General features: G+C 38.6%; 1 protein-coding gene and 1 long non-coding RNA gene across 2 annotated transcripts; one reads left to right on the plus strand and one right to left on the minus strand.

Annotated features, from left to right (window-relative positions):
- Positions 1 to 341: 341 nt before the first annotated feature.
- Positions 342 to 2250, plus strand: LOC117500323. The gene is made up of 3 exons (XR_004557777.1): positions 342 to 441; positions 1347 to 1381; positions 1780 to 2250. It is a non-coding gene; the product is annotated as an uncharacterized LOC117500323 (long non-coding RNA).
- A 97-nt stretch (positions 2251 to 2347) lies between these two features.
- On the minus strand, positions 2348 to 9645 carry ltb4r2b (leukotriene B4 receptor 2b). The gene is made up of 5 exons (XM_034153154.1): positions 9537 to 9645; positions 6438 to 7039; positions 5078 to 5278; positions 4958 to 5001; positions 2348 to 3166 (listed from the first exon to the last, which is right to left on the minus strand). Exons 2-5 carry the CDS (start codon positions 7017 to 7019, stop codon positions 2941 to 2943), a joined length of 1053 nt encoding a protein of 350 aa, XP_034009045.1. The 5' UTR covers positions 7020 to 7039; positions 9537 to 9645; the 3' UTR covers positions 2348 to 2940.
- Positions 9646 to 15379: the final 5734 nt, after the last annotated feature.

Genomic DNA, 15379 nt, shown 5'->3' on the forward strand with positions numbered 1-15379 from the left:
TAACGAAGAACACATTGTAGACAGAGTTATAACATTAAAATACCTCAGAAATAAATTAAACAGCTCTTCCAATAATTCTAAGGCATTAGAAATTGTATACATTTATTTAGGTGATTTCTTTTTCACACACTTTGCAGTACAGTGCTAGTTTTCTCTTTAAAAAATAACAAGGATTTTGTATTCATAAATGAATAATAAGCACTAAATATGCATTAACCTGAATCTGCGGTTTTTGATTTATGTTAACATTAGTTTTTATAAGGCTCTTGTATGGACTACTGCACCAGGACCGGAAGTTGCCTGTTTCCAAACACGTGGTTTTGATAAGCAGATAAATAGAGCCTCGGCTACATTAACAACTTCTCTTCCTTGTTGCGTTGAAGCAGGCAGGACGTGTTGAGCCTGGGAGACAAGAACAACATGCGTGAAGCTTCAACAAAGGTATTTATTCATATTTCGTCTGATATTAGTTTGTTTATGTCGCAGTTGAGGTGTTTATGTACCTTCTTGTCGCTGTTGGCTGCGGTTATTTCCGCATATATGGTGTGTTAGCACGGTGGCTTCAGAGGACCGCATGGTCTGTAGCAACGAGCCGAGGAGGCCTCTTATTCCAGAGTTGCTGATATTTGAAATGGTCTTTGGATTAAAACATCTTTACTAGTTGCCTTATTACCTATAACATGATATTATTTCATTTTTGTAATGGTATTTTTTGTTATTAGCCACTTGTGTGGACCATGAAGAGCTCTGTGGCAGTTGTGAGCAATCTGCACTGTATTTAAAGTTTACTAGAATTACATTAATTATTTTACTAGTGCAATTGGTAGACCTTCAAATGTCACTTTTTCGAGATATTGTGCACTCTTTGGACGGTTTACACCTTGCTGTAACAGTCCTTCAAAGTAGCTTTTCAAGGATCTTATATATTTTTTTATAACTTTTTAAAGATATTTCATGATTAACTTTGAGGTTATGTGTTGATAGATGTTTATAATAGACTACATTAACTAGCCTTTCTGTATAAGGCAATGCTTCTTAGCGGCACCACCCACAAACTAGATCCTCCAGATGATCTTAAAGTAAAAACTGAACGTTACTGTCGCGTTGAACTGCCGGTGCAACATGACGAATAAGTTGTAGACAACTATAAAAATTAACCATGCAAACTTAAACAGTTGCTATGCATCCCAGTCAAACCTTAATGATGATTTGCATGTGAGTCCGTGTTTCACCTGATACTCATGATTATTATTTCACTGCGCTGATGGGTTTGACAAAACAGACCCTAGTGAGGATGTGTTATTGTATTGCAAACTGAGACTAATCTGTCATTTCTTTTTTTAAAGGATTTACAAACCAGGACTAAAGGAGTCTTGCTAAGGTCAGTATCTGTCTTGTTGGATAATAGATATATCTGCACTTTACCACGTGTGGTTGCACACTCTGCTGTCAGTTTACTTAATCCTTAAAGGCCTAAGTAATGCTTTAGATAAGGATGCACCAATCAGGCATTTTCTGACTTTCCCTAACTTTGTTGAACAAAATGTTTAAGGGGTTCATCTGTGTGGATTAAGATGACACATTTCTGTATTAAAGCTTTAGTTCTGCATCATACAGTCAAACCTTAATGATGATTTGCATGTGAGTCCGTGTTTCACCTGATACTCATGATTATTATTTCACTGCGCTGATGGGTTTGACGATGCACAAACTAGAGAGGATGTTTCATTGAATTGCAAACTGAGACTTATCTCTTGTGGTTTTCATTTGTCTTCTTAGGATTGAAGAGCCTGGAATGGATGCATGTTGATCAGGTTGGTATAGAAGAAGCTGATGTCTACTGCTACAGCCCTGCAAACATTTAACCTTTTACTGCATGCACTTTCATTTTGTAGGCTCATTTGTGATGTGTATGTGCCCTCATTAATATTCATTTTGATATGTTATATATATATATATATATACTATTAGTTTAAGGGCAAATTGAAATTAGAACATATGTAAAGTCTTTTATAATCTCAAACTGTTTAGACTACATCCATACTTAAAATGTTGTGTATGAACTTGTAAATAAAAGTAACATCTCTTATTAAAACTCTGTATTGTCATCTTTATTTGCCTTAAATGGAGTTCATATGTAGTTTGGTTTGAGGTATTAGTCAAAGGAATTGAACAGGGAGACCTTATTGAATGAATGGTAAACTGTCTACCGACCCATCAATGAAAACGGTTGAGGAAACATTGTAAAAGTCTCTAAGCCGATAACATTATTTTAATGTGTACAGCTGGGTATTTGAAGTCTTTCAGGTTTACTCAAAGTGGATTGGAGTATGGATAGAGATGTGGGTAAGTTAAAAGTTTTATTTTGATAAAAAATTGGTATGTTAAACCTACAGTGCAATAAAACAGTACGTTACTTGAAAATACTACAAAAAATGACTTAAGATTCAATATCCTTTGCATCATGATAAAAATGGCACATTACACGTGAACGAAACTATACAATTCACTAACATGCAGGATCATTTGACAAACTTTTTACATGGCAGTGTTAAACGGGAAGCGGCAGTCTACTTTCAGACATGACTGACAATTTCTCCTAAAAACTATAAAGGGAAGTGATGGGCCTAAAATGTAAAGAAGCTTGCTTGTATACCAGTAGGATACATCGGGGTATGGAAAGTGAAAAGCAGCGCAATTATCTGCAACACAATGTCAAAATGTGCATTTCTGAAATACAGGAACAACTATTTAAAGTCCTGTCTTGACACCAATGACTTCCAAACACAATTTATCTACAACAAAAATAGTTGACAGCTCTCAGCCAGTGTTTTTAGTTTGACTAAAGCTGCTTAAACCAATATCTACACACTTGTATTATTTACATCGTTTCTCTTAAAGGGGAGCGATCATTCAAGTTCTCCCGTTTTGTAAAGTTTCCTAGTCGTTCGCAGAGTCCACAGTACTGAGTCCCACAGTCTCTTTTGTCTTTTTCGCTCCCGTTTGGTCCAACGACGTGCCCTCAAAGAGCCGAGCCATGAAGGCGAAGCCGTTCTTCTTGATGTACGACTTCCCTGCGAAGGTGTAGAGGACGGGGTTGGCACAGCTGCTGATGAAGGCCAGAGCCGAAGTCACTGCACGGCTGGTCCGAGTGATGTTGTCCAATCTGCGGATAAACAGCATTTTAGACTACTACTTATGTCAATTGTTGAAGCTTGGTAGCATCCTTGAGAGCTTTACAAAAACATCTCTAACTCAGGGGTGTCCAAACTTTTTTCACGAGGGCCACTTACAGAAAAATATTCGAAGGGCCGGGCCGCTCACTAGAGATTGATAATCAAAATTAAGGAATTGGAAAGGCATATTTCAAGTTTATAAATTATTGGGCTTTTTTCTTTTCGACTTAGATTTGTTAGAACATATTTTCAAATGTAATTGACTGAATTTATTATTAATTGGGCTTATTGACACATGAACACCACTGTAAATGTTTACAGATATATTTCATAAGTACAAGAAAAGCTCAAGTTTCATTTGGGCCGTATTCCATTATACCTTTTGAATTTGCTGAGGACCATTTCAAAATGTCCCGCGGACCGCATTTGACACCCCTGCTCTAACTCATGAAGTACTACAAGTCAGTGGCGAGCCGTGAGCTTTATACCTAGGCCCTCTGACCCCCACCCCTTCCCTCGAAAAAAAGACGTTATTACGTCACAGCGTATACTTCAGCGGAATATCAAAACAACGGCCCAGGGTGCAAAACGCATCAATGACAGCGACCCTCTACCACACAAAACAACACCTGTGAACCCAATTTGTGTTCTTTGACATTGAAAATGATATTGCATTGTGTTTGTTACTTTCATTGCAGTTGTATGTCTTAAGTGTAATTTGGCATGCTTTTATTTTGAAGGCGAGTTCACGCTGTTGACAGGAAGTTGTTGTTGCTATGGAAACAAGAACAGTTTCACAGCGGGCGGAACTCGTCATAAAGTCCGCGATAATAAAACCCACCCATTTAGAGGGAAGATATGATTGGTCAATTGTACTGTCATTTGACATTACTCTCTCGTTCAGTTACTATAGCGGGCCCTCTGTGAATCGCAGAGAGGCCCGCTATAGTAACTGACATTCAAACAGAGACTGAACAGGCAGATTCGAAGGATTTATTTCTTTGGAAATGTTATTTTATTAAATCAAGTTTTTTTTCGGTAAAACTAATGAAAAATATAACAAAAATAATATTAAAAAAATATATATTTTAAAAAAATATATATTTTTTTAATGTTTTTAAATATTATTTTTTGGAATATCTTAGGCCCTCACAGAGGGCCTAGAGGGCCCTGACGGCTCGCCACTGCTACAAGTATGTAAATGAATGGATACTGAACAGGCCCACTGAGGGGTCCGTATTTCCCCTGGGCTTCATCTGCAAAATGTCACTGAAAGAGACACAAAGCAACCACTGACAGACGCTGTATGAATACAAAGACATGCAAAACAACCTGTGAAGAAACACTGAAAGAAAATCATATGAAATACAATTGGCTGCAAAACTGCAATGATGCACAAATCAACTTAAAAGACAAAACAACTACCAGAAATGATATAAATAGCCTTGAAAAACAGTTATCGGGTTAAGATGAATATTTGTCTAATGATTGCTTTGTATTGCCTCTAGCAACTATGCTGCTATGCTATTTAAAACAGCTGTCAAGTGATCAACGTTTTTATGACATTTTATATAAAATTTGCATTTATACCGTAGGAAATAATAGATATGTTTTCGCAGCTATATAAGAGATAACTCAACTCTTAAATGTCTCACATCAAACTATTTTATTTAGCATCTTAGACCAGTCTCTTTGACTTTATCTGTTGAAGATCAGAATGAAAAACTCCAAAGTACCAAAATCATTGTCTTTGAAATAAGTACAAATCTTTTATAACTCACTTTTTTCTTATGGGTGATTCAGGATCGTACCACTGAGCTGTCACCTTGAATAGAACAAAACACAGTCAGTTTTCATTCAAAAATATAATTGATCTGAAATCAGAAATGCTTGTCACACACCTGTATCATGTTGATGACGTGGTACGGCAGCCAGAAGAGGCCAAACATCACCACGATGGCCAGGATGAGTTTCTCGCTGCGGACCGTTCTGCGAAACTTGGTCTGTCGGAGGCGTCTCAGGATGAGGACGTAGCACGTGATGATGACCGTGTACGGCAAGATAAACCCAGACACCGTCTCAAAGGCATACTGAAACCTTTCCTGCACAGGAGGAAACAAAACAGATGTTCTAATTGCAATAACAGAATGTGTTTCTACAGACATGACTGGATCTGTCCAAACAAGAGAAGTATACTGTTTATTTATTTAATCTGTATAGAACAGAAGTTTTTGTTCATGAAGAAATAAGTCACTCACTTGTAGTTTCGGGGTTGGATTTACATTTAGGCCTACTACTTAAATATGAATGTGCAGTACTAGTACACATTTAGATGTTTACATACAAACATCTTATACAATTTGAAGTGTTGTTTTGAATCAAACTACCCAACAGTTTTAAAAAAATCAGCAGAACTGATAAGTCAGTTAATAAGTTAAAGGTGGGGTAAGTAATTTTGGAGAAACCGGCTCGAGATCGCTAGAATTTGAAAATACACAGCCGGAGAAAATCTGCCACTTCCTTACAGAGCCCCTCCTCCAACACACACGAACGCGCACATGACCAATGAGGGCACGAGATAAGTTTGTGCCCCGATGGAAGGCTGACAGGCAGGTAGGCCATCCAGTTATTTTAGCCGGGCCGGCTCAAATGATTGGTTGTGCTTTTTACATTACTACAGCTTCCACAGATGACATTTCTTTATGGATTTTTTGTCAAAGCACTTAAGATATTCATTGCTATCGGGATGTTAAGAGCATTCCATGGAATATAACAAAAAGTGTATCTCGAGCCGGTTTCTCAAACTTACCTACCCCACCTTTAATGATTTAACAGAACATTCAATAATTTCAGATGTAAGGATTTGTTGCTTTTCTTTCTTTTCTTTTTGACAGAATTGTACTTTTTACTCGAGTAATTTCATTCATTGTTCTTCATCTACTGCTACAATTCAAGTTAATTGTTAGTCGATTTTGTACATATAAACCACATTTAATGCGTATATGAAATGTAGCAGAACTTTATTACTAATTATAAATGATAAATTATATAAAATTATGTTACATTCGTGCTTCTATTGGCTAGCGCTCCAACACATTGTACGTGATAGGCTAAGGGGCGGGACAAGTGGTTGACCAATCCAACTAAAAGGGCTCCTTTAAGCTCATAATACTAAGAATTCAAATTCATGACTGTTACTTGATGTTGAGTATTTTAGGATTATTTTAAGTTAATGATCTGAGTACTTCTGCTTATACTCACATGTGTAGGCTTTGTGTGATTGGGTGCACACACATGCCTTGTTCTCTTCTTCTCATCATGGTCCTCTCTGACGTCTCGAAACACCAGCGAGGGGATAGCGATGAGCATCACCAACACCCACGTGCAACAGATCACCCTCCTCACCACCTTCTTGCTCACCAGGGTGGAGAGGCTCATCGGCATCACCACGGCAACCATCCTGTGCACGCTCATCAACGTGATGAGGAAGATGGAGGCGTACATGTTGGCGTTGCACAGGTAGAACAGGCATTTGCACATGGCGTCTCCAAACACCCACGTCTGCATGGTCAGGTAGACGATGAAGAAGATGGTGAGGACCATGAGGAGGCCGTCTGCACACGCCAGGTTGAGGATGAGGAGGGTGGTGACCGAGCGCCGTTTGATGCGAGCCATGATGCTCCAGACGATGAAGAGGTTTCCGGGGACGCCCAGGAGGAAGACCAGGCCGAGGATGAGGGCTCCCAGCGTCGTGGCGAAGTCATTGCTCACCACGCTTTTATCCTCATGGTTTCCGGCTGTGCCATTTGTGATCGTCAAGCGGGATCCAGTGGCGTTGGACATGATGGAAGAAGTTTTGGGACCTGAGGATAGGATAAAAAGGTAAAGCGTCAACATGTCTGGCATCAAAGTAAAGAGTTAGGTGTACAGATTGACATTTATGTATCTGTATATATGTTTAGGTTAATGATTGCATTGAATGTCTGTTGTAATTTCTGCAGCTTCTATAGGACGTGCTAAACCTGTCTCTTTACATCTCTTCTCTTTGTATAAGATTCATTTTGAACATGGTTCCTTTACATTTAACTGTGATTACATTTCTATCAAAGTCCAATAAATGTGTGGTTACCTTTCTAATTGAATTGCCAGTATCTGTATCTCAAAAATGATGATTAAGTCTCTCATAAAGATGATTTTTAGATGAAAAAAACACTTTTTGGACAGAATAAGTCTTAATTACGTTTAAAGTATAAAAAATGTATCCTTTTTGGTGTTTGGAATAGACTTAATTCTGATAACAGTCTTTCATCACTGATTTGTATTATGTGCTATCTGGCACAAAGGTTGTTGTTTTTTGGTGCCTCTCAACACTTCAATCACATCTAATTTGAATAAAGTTGCACAAAACTTGTTATTAAAACTCAATAATACACAATCCTGATATTAGATGTATTTATAAAAGCTATCATGAAATTGAAATCTACATTTTTAGCAACCTGTAATAATAACCATTTCCAAAACGTTTCAAAAGCTTTAATTGTCTATCTCTCCACGTCTGTGTGATGTGGACTGCCATTGCATTGATCCCTTGAGTTCCAGGAACATGTGGTAAAAACAGCGTCTTGGTGAAGGAAATGGTTCACTAAAATAACTTGTTAGACGCTTTTATCCAAAGCGACTTACATACTCAATACTGTGGGCAATCCCCACAGCAGCAATTTAGGGTGAAGTGTCTCAGGGACACAACGACATGCTGACTGCAGTGGGGTTTGAACCTGTGCTCCCTTGAGCCGAACACCAACGCTCTATCCACTGCACCACATGCCTCCTAAAAATAACTGAAATGATAAAAAGGAAGTAGTAAAAACTGAAAAAAAAATTAATAGCACTTCCATTAACAAAATACCGTACTGGTAATTCATTTCTCTCACATGTCATTTTATTCAGATACTGTGCCAGCGCCAAAAAGAGCCCAGATAATCAGAAATGATTGTTTACCGATGGTACATTAGCTGTTTCCAGGACTACAGGACGGTTGCTACCCTGACGCAGCCTCTAAAATATTCACCTCAGACCTTCAGCCAACAGGGTAGCGCAGCGTGCTAAAACATGTCAAACACTAGCAGCACTACGTCAAAGAAGAGCAGTATTTCGAAACAGACTTTGATTCACTTTGACTCTCTCTCTTTCTTCCTCACTGTCCTATCACGTGGAAACAGTAACATCCACTGCAGAGGTCACAGATGGTTGACCTTAATGTAGAAAACACAGTTAAAGATGATGCATTGCTTACTACGATTGTAGATTCATATGCTTAATAGAATTTTTTTATTGAACATGAGTGATGTACATAGAGGAGCGATAGGATCTCACTTCCTTTTCTGAGAACAAGACATCAAGCCCTTACTTCCTGATTAAGTCTTAATTTCCTAGCTCTGGTCCAACAATAGCAAATTGTTTATTGTCCCCTGATGGCTGTAAACCCAAGTGAAGAGTAAACAAAAGCTTACATCACAAAAACATCCATGTAAAGCTGGGTCTGAACAACAAGTGGATGCTCAAAATGACAGCTTTTTTTCTTTTTTTGATATACACTATGTGACACAAGTGTTCCAACTTCCAACCCACAGCTGTCTGTCAGTTCAGGTAAAAAGGAGGAGGCTGTGGCTCAGTGGATAGTAGATGGACTTCGAATCAGGGGATAGCAAGTTTGAGTCCCACTGCAGTCAGCATGTCGTTGTGTCCCTGGGCAAGACACTTCACCCCAAATTGCTCCTGTGGGGATTGTCCACAGTACTGAATGTATGTAAGTCTAACAAATGACATGTAATGTAATGTAAAAACAGAAACATCTGCAGATTATCTCTTAATTTTGCAATGGATTTTTGACATAAATGTGCTGTTGTAATGGAAATAGTACGCTAAGGACTCGGAGTAAACAGTTATGTCATTTCTTTCTCAATGACAAACTAAGAAAAGGATTGTAAACGAATATGCAACATAATGCATTTACTGCACAAAGATACTTTTTTCCAAAAAACGTAATAAACCTTAACATTTTTTGAAAAAATCTGAGAAATGACCATTCCCAAAATGACTTGCACAACCAGGAACTGTGATTGCAAATGAAGAAATACCTGATATATAGTTATCATGCAGTCCAAAGTAAAGCAAAAAAACGAGTCATACGTTTGTAATAAATCTGTTCCTTGTAAATAATCAAGTCAAGAAAAGTAAATAATTACTCTAAGATGGAAAAAACAAGAATAGGAAAAAGGCACATGTTAGTACAATCTCAAGTAAAATGTCAATAAAAAGTCCTAAATTAACTTTTCCAGTGAACACACGAGAGTGACTGACCTTCCCAGGACTGGATGTCTCTCTGTGATGAGCGTCAGATTCAATTATCCCTCCGCTGCTCCGCTCTGTCCGGCAGCGCTTCCCTTGTGTGACGCTGTGTGTTAGCTCTGTCCATAATAAAGTGGATCACATCCTGCCCCACAGGCTGCAACATGCTGAGGTTAGAGAGAGACAGGCAGAGGGAGGTGTGTCCTTCCTTCAAACACGTCAGGCTCTTATACTCATCACCGTATATGATTACAATCTGGTGTTTTTTTTTTTATATAAACAAGCATGCATTCTTCCGGAAAGCATGTCCAAGTTCCATATATGAAAAAGCATATTTTGTGTTTCTCTGCTTGTGAGTCTCTGCTTGGAGGCGTGTGGCGCAGTGGATTAGTGCGTTGGTGTTCGGATCAGGGGAGCACAGGTTCAAACCCCACTGCAGTCAGCATGTCGTTGTGTCCCTGGGCAAGACACTTCACCCCAAAATGCTCCTGTGGAGATTGTCCACCGTATTGAGTAGACCTATGTTAGACGCTTTGGATAAAAGCGTCTAACATGTAATGTAATGAGTCAAGTGGCCGCTTTAAATTCTGCTATACTTCACATAATTTTAACTAGAGCAGTAGTTCCTCTGGGTTTTCATCTGTGACATTTGGAGTAAACATCAAGTTATTAAAATAGCTTTAAAACAATTCTAAATTTGCTCCTTTTCTCACAGATTGAGTTTTCTTGTTGTGTTTATGTATGCACCATTATACACCAAAGACATTTCTTTGTTTGTGTAAACCTACTTTGCATGAACCTGATTCTGTGACACCGATTTCGGAGAAAAGGAGAAGTTATAGGTTATTCAAACTCTTGCACAAGTTCCCTGTGTCATGGATGCTAATGGTAACACAAGCGCAAACACGCACACAGGTAGACACGCACAACACACACACTCTCACCCGTTCATACAAGTTTCTGACTCTGAAAGGAATGCTGGTTTTCGGGAGTGGTGAAATGTGGAGTAATAAAAAGAAGCTCAAATAATAAACCTTTCTACTCTCAGGGAAAGATTGATTAACTGGTTCACCTTCACTTAAATTAGACGAGCTGAAGCCAAAATGATCTATGTCCTTAAGACTGAACAAACACCAATAGGTTTGTCACTTTTACATTTGACTTAGATTCATTTAAATAAAAGCTTGTACGGGAAACTGCACACATAACTGTATTTACATGACACAATGCAAAGTTATATGTATTGATACCCCTACATTTATTGGTACTGAGATGAGATACAGTAGAGTAGACCTTTATTGAACCCTGTAGGGAAATTCAGACGTCAACAGAGTAAGAGGGAAACACAGGAGGACAGTATAGGAGTTCAAAAACGGGTAAACATGTAAGCAACAGAACGAATTAGAGTAACAACGATGGCGTTAGGTCAAACACCTGATTTACTTTTATACAGATATGAGGGAAATGATTGTAAAACGTAATTATATATATATATGTCTATGTGCGAGTGTAAGTGCAAGTCTTATGTACAATCAGTGAAGGTTGTTTTTTTACATGGGTTACATACTGAAGTACTTAAATTATGAGTTCATTCATTTACTTTTTCATGGAAGAATAACATGTATATATAAAATTGATATCTTAAGGCGGATATGGAAAATCCTGCTCAACGTTTTTGAATGACTCACTAAATACAAATGGATTTCCACATTATTGAAGGGCACTGTAAATTACTGTAAGTCTCTTCGGCGGAAAGAAGGGTGTGGTTTTACTTTCCTTGAGCTAATGTGATAGTCCAACATCTAGTCAGTTTACCTATCACATATAACTATACTTATAAAGTATACAGAACCATACAAACTTGACATCACGACCCTATGACTTATGCAGGAGAGATTAAACTAAATCAGGTGATATTAAATTGAAGTCCATGCTTTTTATCAAAAAACACTTTTATGACAGCTGTCACCCATTTGTCTTTATGGTTATATAGAATATATAACATTTTGTTTGATTACTCTGATAAGAACTTCTATGTAAAGACTATCATTTAACCATGAAACGTATCTATATTCTTATAAGCACATTATTGTCTTTCATTTGTAAATACTGGGGCATGTGAAGTAGGCAATAAGATAAATGTACACCAAGATATAATCAAAAGATGGTAACAGAGCCAATGAAATAAAGTTGTAAAAGTAATCGTATATGTTAAAAAACCCTGTCTCCTATAATATTGATTCATTAACAACCTTTTTTTTGACAAATGTGTCATGAAAATATATGTGTAAAATCTAGGTGTTCTATTGTTTAACCATCATGTACTCAAATTCAATGTAATACTTTATCAAATAATTCATATTTTGTCCAAGCTTAAATTGATATGGATACATCTGAACAGTAACAATTTACATATTCATCTAATGACTTGTTTTTTATTTAGCAAACAATGCCATAAGTTACATTACTATGTACAGTGATAGAATATGGGTTTCTAATTGTAGGTAAAACGAAAGTGGAGTAAACGTGTCCTGTTTTAGGCTGTCGGAAAATATATTTGACTTGTTTTTAAAAGCACAAAATGTTCTCAAGTAAAAGCTTCAGATTCGATAAATCATTTCTCTCTCTTGCTCAAACAATAAGTGTGTCAGCGCCCGGGTTGCAACACTTTGATAACAATAATTTGTGTCCTCAGGGTGTGGATTCCAAGCTCAAGGTTTTACTTTAAGGTTTCTGTAAAACTGTTCTGCCGTTCACCAGCTGATGGCAACACACCACCGGAAATCACTCCTTCCCTTTTCTCTTTCCCTCCCATAAACTTGACACTCAGCAGTTCCTCCTCTGTGTTGCACTCATCCATCTCATTGCTGCTCTCCTTTAAACAATTTATTAGCCATTCAGCTTTACAGTTTCACAACCCTCCAAAAACTTTCCATTTCTAGAGAGGCTTTGTGTCTGCACAAATGAATGTCTGCATTCATAAAGTACCTGCATGTAGTTTGGCTTTATTAACCAGTTACCACAGTGTTCATTTGGTCTTACAGCTCAAAACCTCATTAAACTAAAACTGTTGCTTTTACAATTTTGGCAAACTTATGTTCTGTTGTTCCAGATGTGAAACCTATTTTTATAGTTAGTTGACAATTAAAGGGGCCCTATAATGCTCATTTTCATTTTCATATTTGTATTTTGTGGCACCTCTTTTCCCCCTCTGTCTAAAATCAGAGCCGAGTCTGCTCTGATTGGTTAGCTGACCAGCTCTGTTATGATTGGACAACCCCTCAGAGATGTCCCGCCCCTTAGCCTATCGCGGTCAATCTCCCCATTTTCGCCTTCCATCCACACTAAAAAACATTGTTCACAAAAAAAAAAGTTTGAAAACTAGACACCAGCCTTTCCAAAACAATGACGTGTGCCTTCTTGGACTCAACTGAGGATCTGTGTAAAAGTTAGGAAACCAGCTTCCCTCCAGCGGGAAAACAACCCCAATACGTTGAACCTGGCTCAACTTTTGCCACAACACAAAGCGATGTAATCCCGGGTCACCCAACCAAGGACATGCAAACACAAATGACTGCAAAATGACTTTGAAGTATGAAAGCTGCAGTTCTGTTTACTTTGCGATGATTGAGATGGAGAAATGATTGTTGCTATAACTTTCCCAATGTGTTATATCCTGTGTCAAGATTCAAAGATTTAGTCACTCGTATTTTCATACACGGAAACACAGACCCCTGAGGCTGTGCTAAAAGGCTAATTTGCAATAACACCATTACAACATTCAGAGAGGGCAGACCTCTGCTACATTTGTTTCTAAAAGTGAAAAGCAATGCGTGTATCCGCCCTGTGATTTGGATCCACTTCTAAATGTTATTGTTCTTACTCTGCCCTGCAAAACCGTTCGTCAAACCTTCCAGAACATATGGACCGTTGTTTTTTGTTTTCCTGCAAAGAAAACAGAAATGACAATCATACCATACTGACAACATGGACCTTTTCAGTGAAAGTTAAGCAATATCAAAGATAACATTTCAACAATACAAATGTAAAAGTATTACAAAGTGAATTAAAAGTAATCATGTACTGTCCTACTTTCTGGATTGTATTTCATCATTTTGTTTTTGGTCTGAAGTCTTATGCTGCATTGCTGCTGCATGGTATGGTGCAAACGTTCTGGATAATACCTTGTACTTTTCTTTCCCAAGTTCCCTGCGAGCCATGCAGCTGATGCGCTGTTTAGTCGCCGATAAAAGGATTCAGCGAGTGTTGGGGTTAGGACGCATCGCTGTGATGATTAGTCGAGAACCCTTCTTGCACTAAGAGGTTACTACTGTAGGAAACAAGATCATGTAAAGAACCTGGTGCTTAAAGTGAGTCAAATCAAGACGAGGCATAAGGAAAACCATGCAATTAGGTAACAAAGCATACATGGGGATATACTTCCGTTGCAGGCTGTGAGATAGTCTAGACTGGTACTATAATAAGTAGCAACCTTACTAATAGCCACCATGGGGCCCCAAACAAACAGAACACACAAACAACTAAATTAACTCTCTTTGGATTCATTTTTACCACGGATGTTGAGAGAATGTGTTTTCTAAATGTTGTCATAGTGTCCGATGAGCGGCTGTTCTGAGGCTCGTGGGGAAGACAATAGGAGTATTAGAAGTTAAATCCCTATCGGTTGACATGTCATAGTGTCATCGGGCAAAATACTTGACTCAATAATCCTAATCCTAACCCTCTGTCTACAGTATTAACTAATTTGCATCGGATTTAACCCCTAACCCCTAACCCCTAACCCCTAACCCTAACCCTAACCCTAACGGGGTTTGGTGGGAGTGTGGGTACATCAGATTCTGCCTTTGGCCCTGCTGGTGGCACTTTTTCCCTTTCCTCTCTTACCAGACAGCAACATCTTGAGACCCAAGGCCTGCCCACACAACCCCAAGAGGATGACAGGGAGAGTGAAGCAAGCCCCTAGCCACATGCAAGTATAACATGCATAATGATTGTGAGAATCAGAGGAGGACAAGGAAAGGAGGACAGAGAGGAGGAGGGGGAGGAAGAGGAGGGAGGAATAAGGAGCTGGAGAGAGCCAGAGAGAGAGAGTGTTTATTTAAGTTCTTCGTCTCCTGACTCAGACAGAGAGCAGACTACAGAGGATAATGAGAAACAGATCTTTGGTCGAGAGGAAGAGGAGGAGGGGGAGACTCAAGAGAAGGAGGGACAAGGAGAAGTGGGGTAAAAAAAAGAAGAAGAGGAAAAAAGGGGGAGGAGAGGGAAGAGTGACAGCAAGAAAAGGGGGGGGGGCTGTCGTGTTCATCGCCACAGGAAATAGGCCCTCTTATGTTCACTACTGACAGTTAACATCACAGCGCTGGTGGCCATGCAGCCGGCACACAATGGCAGGTTTTAAAGACAGCGAGCTGCTTGCCATGACTCCTGCTCATGACCAGAATAATAATCAAAGTGTTTTAGGCTTAAATGTGTCAAAGAGAGGTTTATACTGAGGATAATAGTGGGAAAACAGCAGGAAAGAGGTCTGTGGATGATGCAAAATAAGATAAAGACAAGCCATTATTAGGGTTTTAAAAATGGATCTTGGCGTGTTGAGTTCAGAGGTGGAAGAAAAGTAGCAATACTACAGTGTAAGAAATACTCAGTTACAAGTAAAAGTCCTGTATACAAATCTTACTGAAGTAAAAGTACAAAAGAATCGGCTTAAAAAATACTTTAAGTACCAAAGGTAAAAGTACTCGTTAAACAGAATGGCCTATTTTATGTAAAATACTGTATTAAAATGATTGGTGCATTAATGTGTTCATCACTTTAATGTTGCACTGTACTGTAAG

The sequence above is a fragment of the Trematomus bernacchii genome, unplaced genomic scaffold (genome assembly GCF_902827165.1).
Source record: "Trematomus bernacchii unplaced genomic scaffold, fTreBer1.1, whole genome shotgun sequence".
In the NCBI taxonomy this organism is placed as follows: domain Eukaryota; kingdom Metazoa; phylum Chordata; class Actinopteri; order Perciformes; family Nototheniidae; genus Trematomus; species Trematomus bernacchii.